At 37.9% G+C, this 17,587-nt stretch overlaps 1 protein-coding gene across 1 annotated transcript in view; it reads left to right on the top strand.

The window, feature by feature from the left end:
• Positions 1-17,587, top strand: part of ABCC3 (ATP binding cassette subfamily C member 3) — a 1,985,081-nt gene that overhangs the window by 895,738 nt on the left and 1,071,756 nt on the right. Inside the window, exon 5 of the mRNA XM_044062096.1 lies at positions 8,805-8,930. Within this exon, the coding sequence (XP_043918031.1) occupies positions 8,805-8,930 (126 nt within the window). The remainder of the gene's footprint in view (positions 1-8,804; positions 8,931-17,587) is intronic.

Here is a 17,587-nt window from a genome sequence, read left to right as displayed (position 1 = left end):
TGTAGATAAAAATCAAAACATAGTTATGTCGCAACTCAAACTCTTCTATAAAATCTGACATCTACTCTCCCCTGCTGCCCATATGTCTATAGCCAAAAATATTGTACTTCCCATTGTGGAACATGGGCCACCCTTTCTCACCCTCCACTCAGCTCAAAACACTGTAAAACTGCAGATAACAGAATGAAATCTTCAAACATGCATACCTGCTTAAAAATAGGTCCCACTACTGCACCCCTATTCAGAGGCAAACTGGCTTCACGTCACTGAAAGGGCAACGTATCCTGTATGTACTGTTTTACACAAAATTCTAAACAATGGTTATTCCCATTGAAAAACAAGTATAATCCCTAAGAATTTCTTAGAAGAATACTTATCACTTAGTCAGATCCCTTATAAAACTGCTACTGGAGAACATGCCTTCTCCAGACTTATGGAACACACTCCCATCTGAATTACCCTTTTCAACCCCTACTTCATAGACACTATATCCAAACTTGCTTCCATCTTTCCTACAGCTGCTCACAACAGCAACCCCACTTCTACAAACCATACTCCAGAAAAACCTTCCCACCAGTCTTTCACCTTCTCTCACATTCTCACTTCCACTATTTCTAAACTCCTGCTAAAACACAAACCCAGTAGCACCACCCCAGACAGTTTACCCCCAGAATACCTTCAAATGTCTGCCAAATCCATCAGCTACCCTATAAGCATTCTCATAAATAGATCTATCCAAGAAGCCTATTTACCATCCATTTGGAAGAAAGCTTATATCATACCCTAACATAAAGGCGGTAATAATGCAGACATCTCAAATTTCCGCCCTATAGCCATTCTATCTCCTGTTTCTAAAATAATGGAAAAACGTATTCATATTCAACTCCTGGATTACCTATCCCAAAACCAACTACTTTCCACAACTCAGCATGGATTCCGTCCTGGCCATAGTACTACAACTGCTCTCCTATCCTTCCTAGACACTGTTAACCACAGCCACAATGATGGTAAACTTGTCTCCGCACTCTTTCTTGATCTCTCTAAAGTTTTCAACACCATCTCCCATCCTCTCCTCCTTTTTAAGCTCTCACACCTTGGCTAGTCCACACCTATTCTTAACTGGTTCACCAGTCACCTCACTAACAGACAACAATCCACCAAATGGTTACACGCTTTCTCTCCTTTTCTCATTACTTCTACCGGAGTTCCCCAAGGATCCATCTTAGGCCCCCTCCTGTTCAGTATTTTTATTAATGACTTTCACTCCACTCTCACTCATGCATCTGTAGTTCAATATGCGGATGATTCTACTATTATCTGCTCTGATAACTCTGAAACCGAACTTCTGACCATCACCCAGAATGTTTTCTCTATTACCGAAACCTGGATGACAAATAATCACCTCGCCCTCAACCCAAATAAAACAAAACTCTTGCTCTTTACTCCCACAAAAAGTACCACCATTAATAAATCTGATTTTCACCATTTTCTCCTCCAACAAGACTGCCTCCTCCAACAAGACTGCCTTAGAGGTAGTTTCCCGTACTAAGCAACTTGGCATAACCTTAGATGACAACTTAACCTTTGACCAACACATCCACAACACCATCAAAAAAACACGCCAAAAACTTAGTACCCTCTCCCGACATATACACTTTTTAAGCTACTCTACTAGGAAAACACTTGCCCAAACTTTTCTTCTACCTTCTCTTCTCTATGTTGCCCCCATTATGACAAACATCCAATCGTCATTAAAAAATAAAATGGAGAGCTGCTGTAACAAAATTGCTAAATTCTTTACTAGAGCAAAATATTCCTCCCACCACTATCACTTATTACAATCCCTGAACTGGCTATAACTCCCACAACACCTAACTTACATACAACTAGCCACAGCACACATTCATCTATAATTCCTCCAAATCCCCAGCCCTGGCTTCACTTCTGACTTTATCAACCAAACTGTTCGCTAAGTTCTGAAAAACAATCACTTATCCAAGTTAAGAGACCTAAACTCCCTGTAGGCCAATACCTTTACTCTTTCACTGTAGCTAAATTCTGGAATGCCCTTCCACCTTCTCTATGGACTATAAATAATGACCAGTCATTCAAAAAAAAAATCACTCTACCAACATCTCTCCTCTCATTGGCTATGCCCTTGCACCATCCCCAATTCCTCAGTTACCTGATGACTCATCTCTCAGATACCCACACCCTTCTTCACTCTCCCTATTGCACTCACCCTTAATCACAGCACAGTGTGCCTCACCCTGCCTCACATGGTGTGTAAAAATTGTGTAAGTGCAGATTATCATTATCTGTCTGATCTACTGAATACCTGCCAAGCACCAGAGTCTTCCACAAAATGTTGCTATACATTGCCTATGTTACTGTGTCACTTCTGACTCCTATATTATTCTATTATATATTGTTAAATGCTGTTATTACTCTTGTATATTGTTAAACGCTCTTATTAACTCTCTAAATAATCTCTGAATTATGTACATTGTTTTTTTTTTTTTTTGGGGGCTTTTCTCCCCAGGCCTCCACTGAAAATGGCCTCATTTCAGCACAGTGGACTTTCCTAGTTAACAAAAGCAAATAAATAAATAAGGGGAATGGAATCTGCCACTGAGTTCAAGAAGGACTTGCATAAAGAATCTGAATGTAAAGGCTTTAGAGACAATGGTTAACATCACCATTCTGCCGTCACCCAGCACAACCTACCTCCAGCATACCATTTAATTATTGTATTCTAAATGCCTTGCTTGTGTCTCTAAATTACTTGTTTATCTGTTTAGTATTCTAATTATCATACTTAAGAAATTGTACCAAACTCTTGTTGTGTTATGTAATTCTTTTGTCCATGAATGTACTTATTTCATCTATACTTTTGGGTTGTTGCTGAAAAGTGCCTTTCGACAAATCCAGAAAATAAGATATAGGTTCCCTTAGTGTGTGTGTGTGTGTGTGTGTGTGTGTGTGTGTGTGTGTGTGTGTGTGTGTGTGTGTGTGTGTGTGTGTGTCAGCACAAAGAGAATGCAGGAGCTTATAAACATGCTACTTGAAAAAAGAAAAATACTAGAAAAATGACATATAGCCTCCAACTGACACGGCGCTTACATGACAAAATGGGCTTGGAGATGGATAGAGTAAGTATGGAAATGATTGGAAAAAGGCAGGCAGAGCTAGACGTGATGCAATGGATGTAGCTTTAGTGTGGTGTCTGCCTAGGCATAAGGTGGCAACCCTAGGCCAGCATAGTGCACATACATTCTAGATCATGTCATCAAAGCCATTCCCAGTGTCCCTAAGGTGCATTTGGTTGTGATCCTTTATTTCACTTTCCATCCTGACTCATGTTATGCTAAGATGCATGTGATCTGGAAAAGTCTTTCATTGTGCATATCCTGTTGGGAACAGAATGCAGCATTTTTGGTATTACAGAATGACCTTTAGTAGTACACACTGAGTGTGATGATCACTAATACAGGTACTGATGAGTGCTAAACTGTACCCTTTGAAAGAAATCACTGTAGGGGAAATTTCAGCTTCTCCAGGGTAGAGCAACTGTGAGTTAATTATATTATGTCATGGGATGCAGGATGTGAAACCCACTGAATGGGGGGGGCAGCTGTGCCCACCACATAAAAGTTGACATCAGATTCATTTTTTTTATTAATTCAAACAGAATTTAAACTAGTAAACATCAAAAAGGTGACACACCATCTGTTCGAGCCTTCTTTCTAACTCCCATCATGGTTTCTTTAAAGGGCTCAACACTCTTACAGCCATCAAGACCATCACTGACACTATGTACTGTGGCATAAGGCAAAGAAGTCTCACTGCATATTGCTTTACTGACATAAGAATAGCCTTTGAAATAGTTTTCCTTCTTTTGCAGATAACAAAATTTCAAAGGCTTTCATTGTCAGACTTATTTTATTATTCATTCATTTATTAATGAGGGAATTAATGTGGCAACTTAGTTTGAGTGCGCAGGTTGCCCCGGGTTTAAATGAAGCCTGCTCCATTAACCCTGTGCTTAAGCTTAAAAATTTGGAATGTTAAGTAATGGCATACTTTGTTTATAATATTATATTAATTATTTTTAATTTTTTCATTTATTATTATTATGTTTTATTTCACAACGAATTAATGGCTGTTTTAAGTTGATTAATTAATTGGTCGTGTGATTTTAGCATCACTATTTTAGTGTAAAATTGTTGGTGTATAGCAGTTCTGAAGAAGTCCCGAATGGGCTCTGTTGGTTAGTGCACTGGAGTTTGCCATTTTTGCTTTGGTTACGACATTGTCAGACCTATACCATGGTTTGGGAACTACCTCCACAACTGGACTTTCAACATTGCCGCTAATAATTTACTTTCAAACACTGCAGCCATCGTCTGTGAATGGATTACATTGAATCTACCGAGGAACACAATCCCTAAACTACATTTACAAAAAAAAAAAAAAAAAAAATGAAAAAACAAATTTTATGTGTTTTTGCAGGGAGGCCAAGCCCCCCACACCCATAAACTTATATATACCAGCACCATGGTCACACTAACTTGGGAAAGGGCTGATTCCCTCAAAACAGGTATCACTGCTGGCAGAACTAGCTTACAGTGATTTCCTGTGGTGGCACTTCAGCCGTCTGTGGGTTGAACTTTGAGCAACAGAAGGTCGAGAGTTCAGTCTTCATCAACCCATAGGCTACGCACACATCTGGAGTTCCACAAGGATTTTCATAAGGTCCACGTCACCTTTCTCAGTTTCTTAGTTGTCAAAATCATATTTCTAACAAGCTCACCTCTCTTTATGCAGATAAAAATCTTTGACTAAAAGCTAACAAATATGTTGCATCTCTCCAGGAAGGCTTTCAGGCTGACTTCTTGAAAGTCTGGTCCTATATTAAAAAAATAAAACATATTAATTATAAATACTTAAAATACAAAAAAATGAAAGGGAAAATCATACTGTAATTAGACCAAACCAAATTTACTTATTTAGTGTTTTTGTCCACACTCACACTCATTTAGAACTTCTTCAGTACAAGCAATGCAGACATACCTACTCTTTAAATATTTGCAAAATAATTATAAAATGTGTCACATGATGGTCACCTGAATAAAATGAACTAAAGAACGATGAAGTTAAAAATGAATTACTATCAAAATAACTTTTCTCAAACAACATTACTTAAAAACACTATGAATACTAATTTAATCATACGGCCCAGGTGGTGTCCTTCATTCAAAGGTAATTGTAGTAAAACATCATTTTCTTCCAGCATCATCAAAATCACCACATCTTACATTACAAGATGTAACATCCAAAAATGAAATAGCAAATTCTGTTTAAAACCTGTGCAACTTATTGAATGCTTGTACAAAGCATTAGTATTGTCTTTATTTTTCAATGTATAACAGTGTTCATGTATCCTTTTATTTTGTCTGTTTTTTTCCTCTATAAAAACAGGGACATTGTGTACACATTGCTATTTAAACCACATAGCTATTTTTTCAGTTAAATTCTTTTACTTCTATTGTTTTCACAATGCTCCAAACTAAGATATGGACCCACATGGATGTGTCTACATTGTAAGGAAATACCTTATATGTACTTCAAGTGGTAATTTGCATATATTCCATCGGCCTCCATTAAACGATATATAAAGTATCACAAAGTGGAAACTCTAGCTTGACTGGGTTTTTCTCTCAGTTTTTACTGATTGATTTGTCTGCGTGACATTTTTGCCCTTTGGTTTGGATGTTAATTGGAATGTTTTGAAGGCATCTTAATATTTATGGGCTTTAGCTGGGTATAAAGCATTGTGTTTCTAAAGTGTTGCCATGCAATCCACTTATGCTGTGCTGATGATGCCACTAAAATCTTTAACATCCATTACCACAGCTAGTGCTGTTTGGTTTTATTAACCTGAATTTACCCATAAATACTTAAATAGAAAAAGAAAAAAGTCATGAGAATCCAGAATCAATGTAGCTGAAGCACTGTATGTTCTTAACAGGTCATCTGTCTGCATATATCAGATGGGTCTCCATTACAAGAAGTTTAAGGTATCAGCCCATTACAACTGTAGCTTGGATGTTTTTTTTTTTCCTGTAGTTTTGACTGAATGGTTTGTTTGTGTGACATCTTTACTGTTTTATTTGGATGTTAGTTGGGATATTTTGTAGGCACCTTAATGTTTATGGGAATCAGCTGGTTTTAAAGTCCAGTGTTTCTAAACTGTAGCCAAACAATCTGCTTATGCTGTGCTGCTGAGGACACTAAAAATGCCAAACATGCATGTCAACAGTTAGTAGGGTTTAGCTTTATTGGCCTGATTGTACCTATGTAGACTTAAGTGAAAAGTCATGGGCATTCAGAAGCCATGTAACTGAAACTCTATATGTCCTTAAAGAGTTATTTGCATATATCCTGTGGGCCTTCATTACAGGAGGTTTAAGGTATCACACAATGAAAACTATAACTAGTTAAAAGTTATCTAATGTTTCATTCCTTGATAATCAACTTCCCTAAAAAGTAGCTTCAAAAATTGCATTCAAGAAGGTGTTTTATTATGTCATCTTACTGTAAATAGCCTGATCTATCTACTGCCACCTTAATGCATTCTACTATTTTCAAAACCTATAATACACAAAAAAATGCTTTTATGAGGCAAGCTTTCTGCCCTCACACTCCTTCATGGTAGGCTTTGCCCTAGTACCTCCCTAACTTATATATACTAATTCCATGATTGCACAAGTGTGAAAAAAAGGGCAAAGACCAGGAACTATAAATCCCTGTCTGTGTGCTCTGAGGAAAATGTACTGGCAGTGACTCAACCCATCCATCATGTCTAACTGCAAACTCCATGAGTAAATGGCAAAAGCCCAGTAAAAGTGAAAATTGTGTGTGTACTGTCACAGAACATACCATCAGTACTCACAAGTTTGCTCCACATTCATATATTATCAATAAACAGATATTTGATAATAGTATATGATAATAAAAGCAATACACGATGAACCAACGGCCAACATTCACTGCTCAATAGCACAGATCCCCAGTAACTTGAAATATTCCCATATATATACACACACACACACACACACACACACATATATATATATATATATATATATATATATATATATATATATTTATATATCGTGAATGATTGACATGTTAAATGATCAACACTAAAGCATCAACAAAAACACATTGGCAAGTCATAATATCTAGAGCTCTACACAGTGATGCACAGTACACCAAAAAGGAATCAAATTTCCTTTTCTGGTATACTGTCCATAACCCTATCACACTTTCAGATTTGTCTGAATAGTGAAAATTTTATTGAAAGGGCTTTTTAGGTAACCGTTTGAAATGTCGGGACTCACCGAAGAGAGTCCCAAAACACAGAGGCTGAATGGTTGAAAAAAGGACTTGCGTATACCAAGTCCAAGATGGATATTTCCTGAAACATTCCCTTTTCTCAGAGGTATGGTGATTTTGGTGTTGGGGTATATATATATATATATATATATATATATATATATATATATATATATGTAAGTTTAAGGTGTATGTGGCCTTCCCCCACATTGGGGATGAAGAGGGGCTTAACCTCTTGCAAAAAATGAAGTTTAATGGAGAAGAGCAATGTTCAATATTCTCTCTTCTCCTATAGTTTCAATCTTCGGCTTGTTAGCACTCAGCATTTCGAGTGTCAGCATTTTAATGGGGGACCCTTTTTTAAGGTGAATGACACATTTGGGGTTAAGGGAAAGGCAGGGCTAGGATTAGAATTACCATGCATCTCTAAAGTGAGCAGGGGGCTTAAGCTGGAAGATGTTATGAAATAGAACTCTGATCTCTGAATTTGTAGGAATGGGGTACTCTCATGCAGTATACAGAGCACATGTGAGCTGTAAAAGGTGTGTGAGTCAGAGATTAGTATTTACTTATCTAGGTGGGAACTGGTTTCTTTTATGAAGACTAATCCCTCAAAGACCATTTGATCAAGAGCAGTTAACTAAATATAATTTTAGAGCAGTTTATATTATTACTTACCCTCATGCGTGATGACCTTAAAGGCAGTTGTAATTTTGTGGGGGTGCAGGGTGCCCTGCACCCCACATGGGGGATTTATGGAGTGAAGCCCTCCATACAAAACAAAACTATTAAAGTTCATTTCAGTCAGCTGTATCAGACAAAACAGTCTTCAAGGAAATGCTCCATGCAAACACAAACACTAATCCATGATCCGTAATCCTAACAAAGGCAAGGCTTTTGGACAGATTTAAACAAAGAGATAGATAGATATGCTTTTGTACAACAATGGAAATTTCCAGAAAATGGCACTGTGTTACGCTCCCATACAATAGCTCTTGTTCACAGCCACAAGTATTATATTGTTTCCTACACCATTTTCCTAAAACATTGGAATATTCACTTGTGTCCTAGCAGAATCTTTTGATGATATTTGCACTCTGCCAAGCAAAGTCACTGCGTGCCATTTACATATGGAAATTTAGTCAGAAATGAATTAATTAACATAAATGATAAATGACTGTTCCATTACTTTTCCAGAACTAAAGTTTCTATGTCAAAACACATTTTTTTCTCTAAGGAAGTACTGTAATGTAAATAAGCATGTAGAAGAAATAATGAAATATGAAGACTGACTAAAACTGTGTTTCATCAGTTATAAAAGCTGCTAACATGTTAAGCTACTGTATCAAGTGACTTAGTAGTGGTTTATGTTGTTTTTTTACATAGGCTGTCTTTTGTTTCAGGGCCAGATTGGTGATAAATTTAGATTTGCAACTTTCTACATTTATTTCGCATTTCTGTTTATTGAGCTAATCTTATCCTGTTTTCGAGAACGACCTCCATTTTTCTCTGCAATCAACACAGACCCTGTAAGTACTCTCAGCAGCAGCATTTCTTGGGTTAGAGAAGGTGTTTCCAACTGTAAATAAGAAATTCAGTCATTATTTGGGGACAGTTTGATATGGTTTCTAGCAAAACAGCTGTTCTGTATTGTAGGATCTGGTGTGTTATGTTTACAGAAGAGAAAAATATTACCTAATAAACTTCAATCTGATGTTTAAGGCTGTCAAAACCTGATTTTGACCAATTTCAAAATTGTTGAAGTTTACCTGATAGACAGTGCAATAACTATCCACTAGTAACAGCATATGGTATAGAATTAGAAACAATTGGGTTTTCTCCCCTAAAGCAGGAAGTAGAGTGCTGCATATATACACTGATTTCATAAATGGAAATATATGAAAATGCAGACACCATCAGTGCTTCTACATACAATTTACTGTCTCTGCAAGTCAGTTAATAACATTTTTGCTTTGCATTATTACACACTATCTAACTTTTAGATTTAATATTGTAAAGGGTATTTTGGGAGCTTCACAGCATAACTTTTTTATTTTATGTTATGAATTTTAAGTTTTATCTCAGCTGTGGTAAATGCAAGTCACTGAATTATATTTGCTGTTTGCTTTATCTCTAAACTAAATGTCAGCGCTGTTTCAATTCACAGTTACCTTGGGTAACGTTGACCAAGAAATCAAATAAGTATTGCATAATGGAAAAACTCCTCCACATCACTTTTGTGTGCATCTGTTTGGATAGGTCAGAGTTACTTACCACAACACAAAAAACAGAATCATGTCACCTCAGTGATCCTGTATGGTGGCAAGCAGAAAACCTCCCAGATGCATGCATTTTTTCTGCTCTCCATAATGTTTGACTTGGTATTCATTTTACATATAATGAAGAGTGAACAGATTATCATGAAGGACAATTGGCTATACCCTTTTGAAATGGGGGTTCAGGGCTTGAAGTAAGAACAGGTGCATAGTTTTGTGGCCTTTATTCATCACCTATAACTGAGCTTATGTGTTAACTCTTGCACACACCAAATGGCTTAATCCCTTAAAATAGAGTGTTACATTGGCAATGAGACCGTATACCAGATTATAAAATCATTCAGTTTTCTTATTTTTTGTAAATTTCAAGATCAAAATTTATGACTTAAAAATACTTTCTTATCTTCAAATTAGCATAGTGTTTACTGCTGCATGAGTGTCATTAACAGACAAACTGAGCCATTACCCTAAAGTAGTTTAAAAAATGAGGTCATGTTGCACTCAGAAGTGAGACAGCTCCCCATTAATTACCATGTCATCACCATTTTCTATCTGCTGCGTAATTGTAGATTATACCTAGTGACTCCACGGCTGTTATTGTGTGGTGCAAGCAGTGATGTCAGTTTTTGAGATGCAGTCTTATCATTGCTTACCAACAACTGCTGTTAGTTCATAATATACTGCCAAAATGAGACAAATTTTAAGTAGGTGGGGATAATTTTTCTATTGCTGGTTCAGTTTTAAAATAAAAGTTGTGGTAGAACATAAGATAATGTCATCTGTTAATAATATGTGTAGCCATTCCCCACAAGAACCAAATTCTTCTTTTTTTTTTTTTTAATTGTTGACAAACATCTCAAGGTGCTGATTAATGCTGGTCTGCTTGGGTAGAGCTTGGTGTCCATCTGTTCCACTGTGGCCTGGGTTCAGGAATGGACCCAGTACATCAGAAGGAACAGCCATGGAAATAGGATGAATTGGCTGGTGGCCAGATTTTCTATCAGAGGTGAGGGAGAATGTAGTAAAGCCCTTTTAAATGCTGGTGGTGACAGTGGACCTCAAAGGCTTGCAGCTGTTGAAAGAGGGAGTGAAAAGATGTCTAGCACATGATATACCCCATAATCACTGATGCCATTGTATGTCTGCTCCCTCTGGTAGAGACTTTGGCAAGCAAGACATAGTATTATGACTATGGAGGTGCAAGTTGCAAATTATCAACCACTGTCTTCAGTAAGAAGTCCCATAAAGTATTGTGACAGCTATACAGCACTGTGGATTTCTGATAAGGCTGGAGAGCAAACATCAAACTCTACTTTCAGTGGAAATGCAATATATTTTCTATCTGTGAGTTAGACAAAAAAACAGTTATACTGTGCTGCTACTGAATATTCTTAAGACCATATACAGAAGGGTCTACTTCATAACACTGAAATTTCATAATGTTGAATTTCATAACAGTGAGACCAAAACATCTAAAACCCAAAACATTGAAGATTCAGAACATTGAAAACTACAATGCATATGTAAAGAACATCTGCCCCCCCCCCCACCCCACCCCATAAATTAAATATACCAACTCCAAGATCGCACTACAGTGGAAAAAAGTTAATTTCCTAATTTCACTGTATCACAGTCACCATATACTGAGATTAGGAAATGAACTTTTTTCTACTGTAGTGTTATCTTGGAGTTGGTATATATAATTTACGAGGAAAGTAGCAGAGCACCCCCCCCCACATGGGGGTGCAGGGGGGCTTATCCCCCTGCAGAAACGTAGTAGAAAATGTGTTTGTTAGTTAGGTGGTGTTATAAGTGGAGGTGATATTATTTACTTGTGCAATGTAGTTTTCAATGTTATGAAGCACACTTTCAATGTTCTGAGTTTTCAGTGTTTTGAATTTTCGATGTTATGGTCTCAATGTTATGAAATTCAACGTTATGAAATTTCAGTGTTATGAAGTAGACTCAAAAAGGTAGAGAGCCATAAAATAAAAAGACTGTATTCAGTATATTAGCTCTTGGGAATATTATAATAATACAGTAGTGCTGATTACCTAATGAGATGTGTGGGGATGGCATAGGCTGCTGCCACTGGAAGAGCACTAGATTATATTGTGGTAACCATACAGCACTGTGGCTTGCCTGCTTAAAATGCAGAAACCATGTACTGGTACTGATTTCCTCATATGAAGTAGTAACCCAGGAAAAGGTTCAATACATATTTGGTGAATGTGAGTGTATGTGTATGCAGTAAGCCGAAATGCATTACTCTTGGCAAACTTTCTTTCACTTTGTCAAGTATCAGAGGTATATCAAATCAGAAATTCTATATGTAAAGGATACTAACTATAGCATTGAATGATCTTGAAGTGTTAGGGACAGGGGCAGTGCCCATGCGTTTATTTGTGTGGAATACTGTGGGCAAAATTTAATTAATTTGATATACAGTCAAACAAGTTGTATTTTTTTCTTTGGTGTGGGTATATTGTGACAATATGTAGAAGATAATATAGCTTCTAGAAAATAAAAATCATACAGCTTTTATTTGTAGATTGTTTATGTAATTTCTTTACTGCCAAAAGACTTGTACTTGTATGACTTTGAGAAGATGATTAGGCTAGAGTAACAGCCTGTGGGCAAAGGGTGCTGAAAGTATTGATGTTCATTATATTGATCACTTCTGCAGTAGCCTTAGCTACATGGGTTATATCCTGCCAAGGATATAACAGACAACCAGCTTCCAAAGATTCAGGTTCCCTTCCATGCACCCAAACTGTCAAGCAGCTTGAGCTGAGTGGACTAAAAAACAAGTTTGGGTGCCAAGCCCTCCAGATCTTCACTAACACCTAAGATTATGCTCCTCTGAGGCTGTTGAGCATCAGCTATCAGTTTGTGCTGTTTCTTTGCTGGGCAGATAAGTTCCTTTTGGGGAAAGAGCCTTCCATTCAATATTTTTGTTTATTATTAATATTTTCCTCTTCAAGAAAGTTATTTTAAAATAGGAGTTTGTATTTTGATTGATTGTCATGAGACTAGTGTACTTTTAAATGGGAGCATTCTTTATCTCCCTGTCAGTTTAAGTAATTGGAGAACATTTTTTTCTGTGGAGAAATTGTGTTTATTTTACTTTGTAGCATTGGCAAAGTTTTTTAAAATCTTTTACTGTGTTTTCCTTTGCAAAAAAGTGAATTTTAAATACTTTTTTTTAACTGGCATTTGCTGATTGTTTTCACCGGGCAAGCTTGACCATGGAATAATCTATCAGTCACACTGTTAGTCGTTGTTCCAGCTACAAAAGAAAAAGTTAAGCAAACATCCTTTGCTACCACAGCAGGCTAGCAGTGTGCCTCAGCCGCAGGTGGGTGACACTGCTGTGGCCATTAGTTGTACCTCAGACCACTCCTCATTCATCCCAGAACCCACTGGTGTAGCATCTACAGCCACTATGGACTTGGGGTTAGCCATGTCCTTTATGGGTGGTGGGGACCCTCAATGGGCAAGGGAGAGCCACTCTTGAAAGTCTTGAGAGAAGGAACAGGGAAGAATGTTTTCTGATGTTCTTGTTTTGTCAGGAGTGCAGAGCAAACCCCAGAAACAAACCCACATGGTACAACCATAATATCAACAAGCTTTATAATAAAAGAAAATAATTTTGTCCAAAAGTAAGTGCACTAATTCCCTGAATGTTAGAGCCCTTGTCAATGAAATAAACAAACAACGCAGGAGCTTAATACAATCCACCAAAGCCAAGTTTGTGGCTAAAATATCTACTAAAGCCAAAGATGACGACAAGGCATTTTTAGTTATGTTTGCAATCTGAAAAGCACAATGCAGCAATGTGCTGAGCTGATTGTGAATTATATTACCTACACTGAGGCCAAAAATACAGCAAACTCTACTGGCTGATAAATTTAGCTCTAACTTTACCCCTCTACCTGTCTCTCAAGATATACCTGAAACTGGCCACCTCCCACTATCACAGAAGCTGAAGTCCTAAAAGTGCTAACAAAAACAAAAAATACTGCATCAGTGGTCCTGGCAATATCCCTGGATGCATGTTAAATAGCAAGAAGCATGATTTAGCCATACACCTAACAACATCATTCAGTATCCGCCTCCATGCAGGTTTTGTACCAAGAAAAGGAGAACAGCTACAGTCATTCTCCTGAGTAACAGAGGACCTTCCACAGATCCAGGTAATTACAGACGATAAGTCTGATAAGCCTAATATGCAAAGCCATGGAAAGACTTATCATGGAATTAACAAGTCAGGACATAGGAGACCTGCAAGTACTGGACCCATCTCAGCTTGGATTCATCAAGGGCAGGTGATGCTTAATCAATCTGGTGGATTTTTTTGAAAAGGTCACCAAAGCAATGGATGAAAGCAAAAGGTTACACTACATACCTCAAACTGGCCAAAGCCTTTGACACAATTCCCCACTCTAACATAGTAGAAAAGCTAAACAAACTGGGAATAACCCCCTGTGTCACCAGCTGGATTGCCAACTGGGTCACAGATAGGATGCAGATAATCAAAATAGGGGATGTTACCTCCATAATGACACCAGTCACCTGTGGAGTCTCCCAGGGTTTTGTGCTGAGACCTCTCCTGTTTGGCATCTACTTATCCTGAAGAAAAAGCCAATACCAAAGGGTTCTAGCTAGCTAGCTTTCCAGATGACTGTAAGCTAGGAGCAGTAATTGAATCCCCGAATGACTAAGCCATCCTGCAGGAATGTTTGTATCAAATAAATAACTGATGTCAGAAGTCATGGCATAATTCTTAATGCAAAAAAATGCATTTTTGTACCCTTTCACAAGTCATCTACCCCATCAAACTACCACATTAACAATAATCCCCTAAGAGTTAACCCAGATGTTCGGGGTTTGGGAACTTGTGTGGACAGTGACCTAATTTTTCATCAACATGTGTCTGTTGTAAGAAAGTCCTTCTATATTGCACAGTTTATAAACAAGTAGATTGTGTCTAGATCTAGGGATGTTATTGTCCCCCTTCACTCAGCCCTCATTATAATGGCCAGTCATTGAATATATTGCCCCTTTGGCATGTGTCTGTTCAGATACATGCAACAACTGGAATGCCTGCAGAGATACCCTACTAAAAGGACTCAAGGGCTAAACAGCATGTCATACACAGATTGACTCAAGGCCCAGTCACTATACTCTGTATCCTACAAACTGCTAAGAGGTGACCTTTGTCAGGCATACAGTGCATCCTCTGACCCATTACTGATGGGTTTACTGCATGTCAGTAAGTCAAATGCCATCAAAAATACTTGGTCTAGGGATCTAAACCCCTTCTGCAACATCAACAAAATGATTTGGAGGCACAGGTGCATTTTGCCGAGGATACTGCTGCTATGGAACAGACTCCCCATTCACATAAAACAATGTTCATCCCTGTCCATTTTCAAGTACAGTTAAGATCAATAAATTCGAAACAGAAAATTTAACCCATTAGTGCCTGCTATACTACTAACGGACAGTGTCATCTCCTAAATGCTTTATCCCATGCATGTGTCCCCTCAAATGATCTAGTAGGATCCGAGTTATTCTTATTACGGGTAATATATAATTATCGGCCAAGGGATGGGTAAGGCCAGTCTATAACTAAATGGGATAGATTATTTTGAGCACAAAAAGGGAAACTGGATAGGCTTAAAATGTCCCGCAAGGGCAGCTAGCCAGTTACTTGGCTATGGACCTATGTTGCACCATCTCTGGGGATGTGGCTACTGCCATTAGTAACACTGATGTTCCCAGTTTTCCTGTCAAAAACAAACAGAAAACTAAACCTGTATCTACTGCACCTTGAATTTTCTTAGTTGTGGTTTACTAGGTCGGACTGAGGTTTAATTCAGCTATTGATCCTTCTTGTAAAATAGTTTCTGGAAAAAGAAAAAGGAATACCACCTTTCCAGCAGAGATTCAAGATTTTGAATCTGGACAGGAAGATGAAGGGATAGATAAAGGGTTTTCCCCTCAGATTTCTGATTCATACTGAGAGGAGAACTTAGTCTCTGACTCTTCATGGGAAGGAGTTCTCTTTCTCTGACACTATTTCTAAAATGTGGTACTGTTTTCAGTGGGAGAACACTGATGTTTCTCAGTCCCTCAGAAAATACTATTGAGTTGTTACAGAAGGAATTTCCAGAACCTACATCAATTCCCTAAGTTCTGTCATCTTTGGAGGATGTATGTGTCACTGCAGCCAGCTGCCCCTTAAAAAGACAGATAGGATGTATAAACTTCCTCAGTGTTTTAAATTTGCATACACTCTTTACAAACCTGATCCGGCAGTTATAGATTCCGTCTGCTGCTTAACACCTAGTTAATTCCAATCCTAGTCTCTCTCTCTCTCTGTCCCTGATAAGGATGGGAAGAGTATTTAATAAGTATGAGAAAAGAGTGTATGCTTCTGCAACTTTGATTTTTGGACTTTTGAATTGGTAGGCTCATATGTTAAGGTTTGTGCTGACTAATTGTGGAAGTATGAGGAATGTTTTATCTGCAGTTTTTTGTAAGGAAACATTTGCTTTAAGTAATTTACTTTCTTCTGTTGTTAAAGTTGTTACTCACTGTATACAGTCTGTGTGTGACTCTGTTGCTACTACTTCAAGGGCTATGACCATTCATTCTATTTTGAGGAGGTTTGCATGGCTACATTCTCATAATGTCCCAGATGATGATAAAAATGAGATTTAAAACTTATTTTTGGGTGAACATTTAGTTTTTGGCCCCTCTGCTGCAGAAGTGATCAAAAAGTGTGATGAGAAGGTAAGTTGATACAGAGAATCACTAAAACTTTTCAGCCCTCCTTTTCCAAGGGATTCTCTAACACATCATCCTGTTTTAGTAAGTAACAAAATAAACAGTCTCAATAAAATACAGGTAAACAGACATTCAAGACAAATGGAAGGGTATTCAAAGAAGAATTGTGGAAACTCCCAAGACCAAGGACAGTGAAATAAGACCAAATAACTATTTAAGAGACTTTGCCCCCCCCCCCCCCACACACACACACACCCTGACAGCTCCTTTTTTTCTTCCAGAAAGTCTGAATCTCCATTTTTCATTGACAACAGATACTTTCATACAACTGGGATCTGGAGACCATTAATCAAGGTTACAGAAGATAGTGGAAGGAAATTCCTCTTTTTCCAGGGGGTCATTCTTCATCCTCATGCTTTCTCAGGGAGTGAAAGAACCTGTTCCCCCCTTCCCAGGTGAGAAAGAGGTTTTATTCAAGAATGTTTTAGTGCCAAAGAAAGAAAATGTTTGGAGGCCAGTTCTGGATCTTTCTTTCCTAAACCTATTTGTGATAGTGCCAAATTCAAAATGGTGTCACTTCACAACCTATTACCTCTTCTTCTTCAAGTCAAGTTTTCTTGTACCATTAGAGCTAAAAGATAGCTCAGAACACTTACGCAAATTGAGATTCCAACAGAATATTCAAAAGTCTTTCTTGACTCATTCTCACAGGATTGTGTTTCTGGGATATCAGCCAGTCACCACAGTTCAGAGAGCTTTTTTCCTCAATAAAAACTAGATCTATATCTATTGTTCTGGTTTTCCAGTCAGATTTCAGTCACCACAAGGGAATACCTCAGGATTATGGGTCTCATGGCTTCTGTGATTCTCGTGACACCCCTGGCAGGACTCCACATGAGAAAGATACAGTTGTATCTGAAGTCTCTTTGATCCTAAGTACTGACACCCCTTGTCTTTTTAGATCCCAGTGCTGAGGCTTGTCAAAAAGGGAAATCACTTTGTAGAGACAACAGATATCCCTAAATCCAGGTCTTCCCTTCTTCCTCCCTGTTCCATAGCAGACAGCCACCAAAGAAGCTTTTCTTGAGGAGCAATTTCAGGAGGAACAAAAGTAC

The sequence above is a fragment of the Protopterus annectens genome, chromosome 2.part1 (assembly GCF_019279795.1).
Source record: "Protopterus annectens isolate FY-2018-M chromosome 2.part1, PAN1.0, whole genome shotgun sequence".
Taxonomy (NCBI): Eukaryota; Metazoa; Chordata; order Ceratodontiformes; family Protopteridae; genus Protopterus; species Protopterus annectens.
This window is presented reverse-complemented; position numbering and strand designations above follow the sequence as displayed.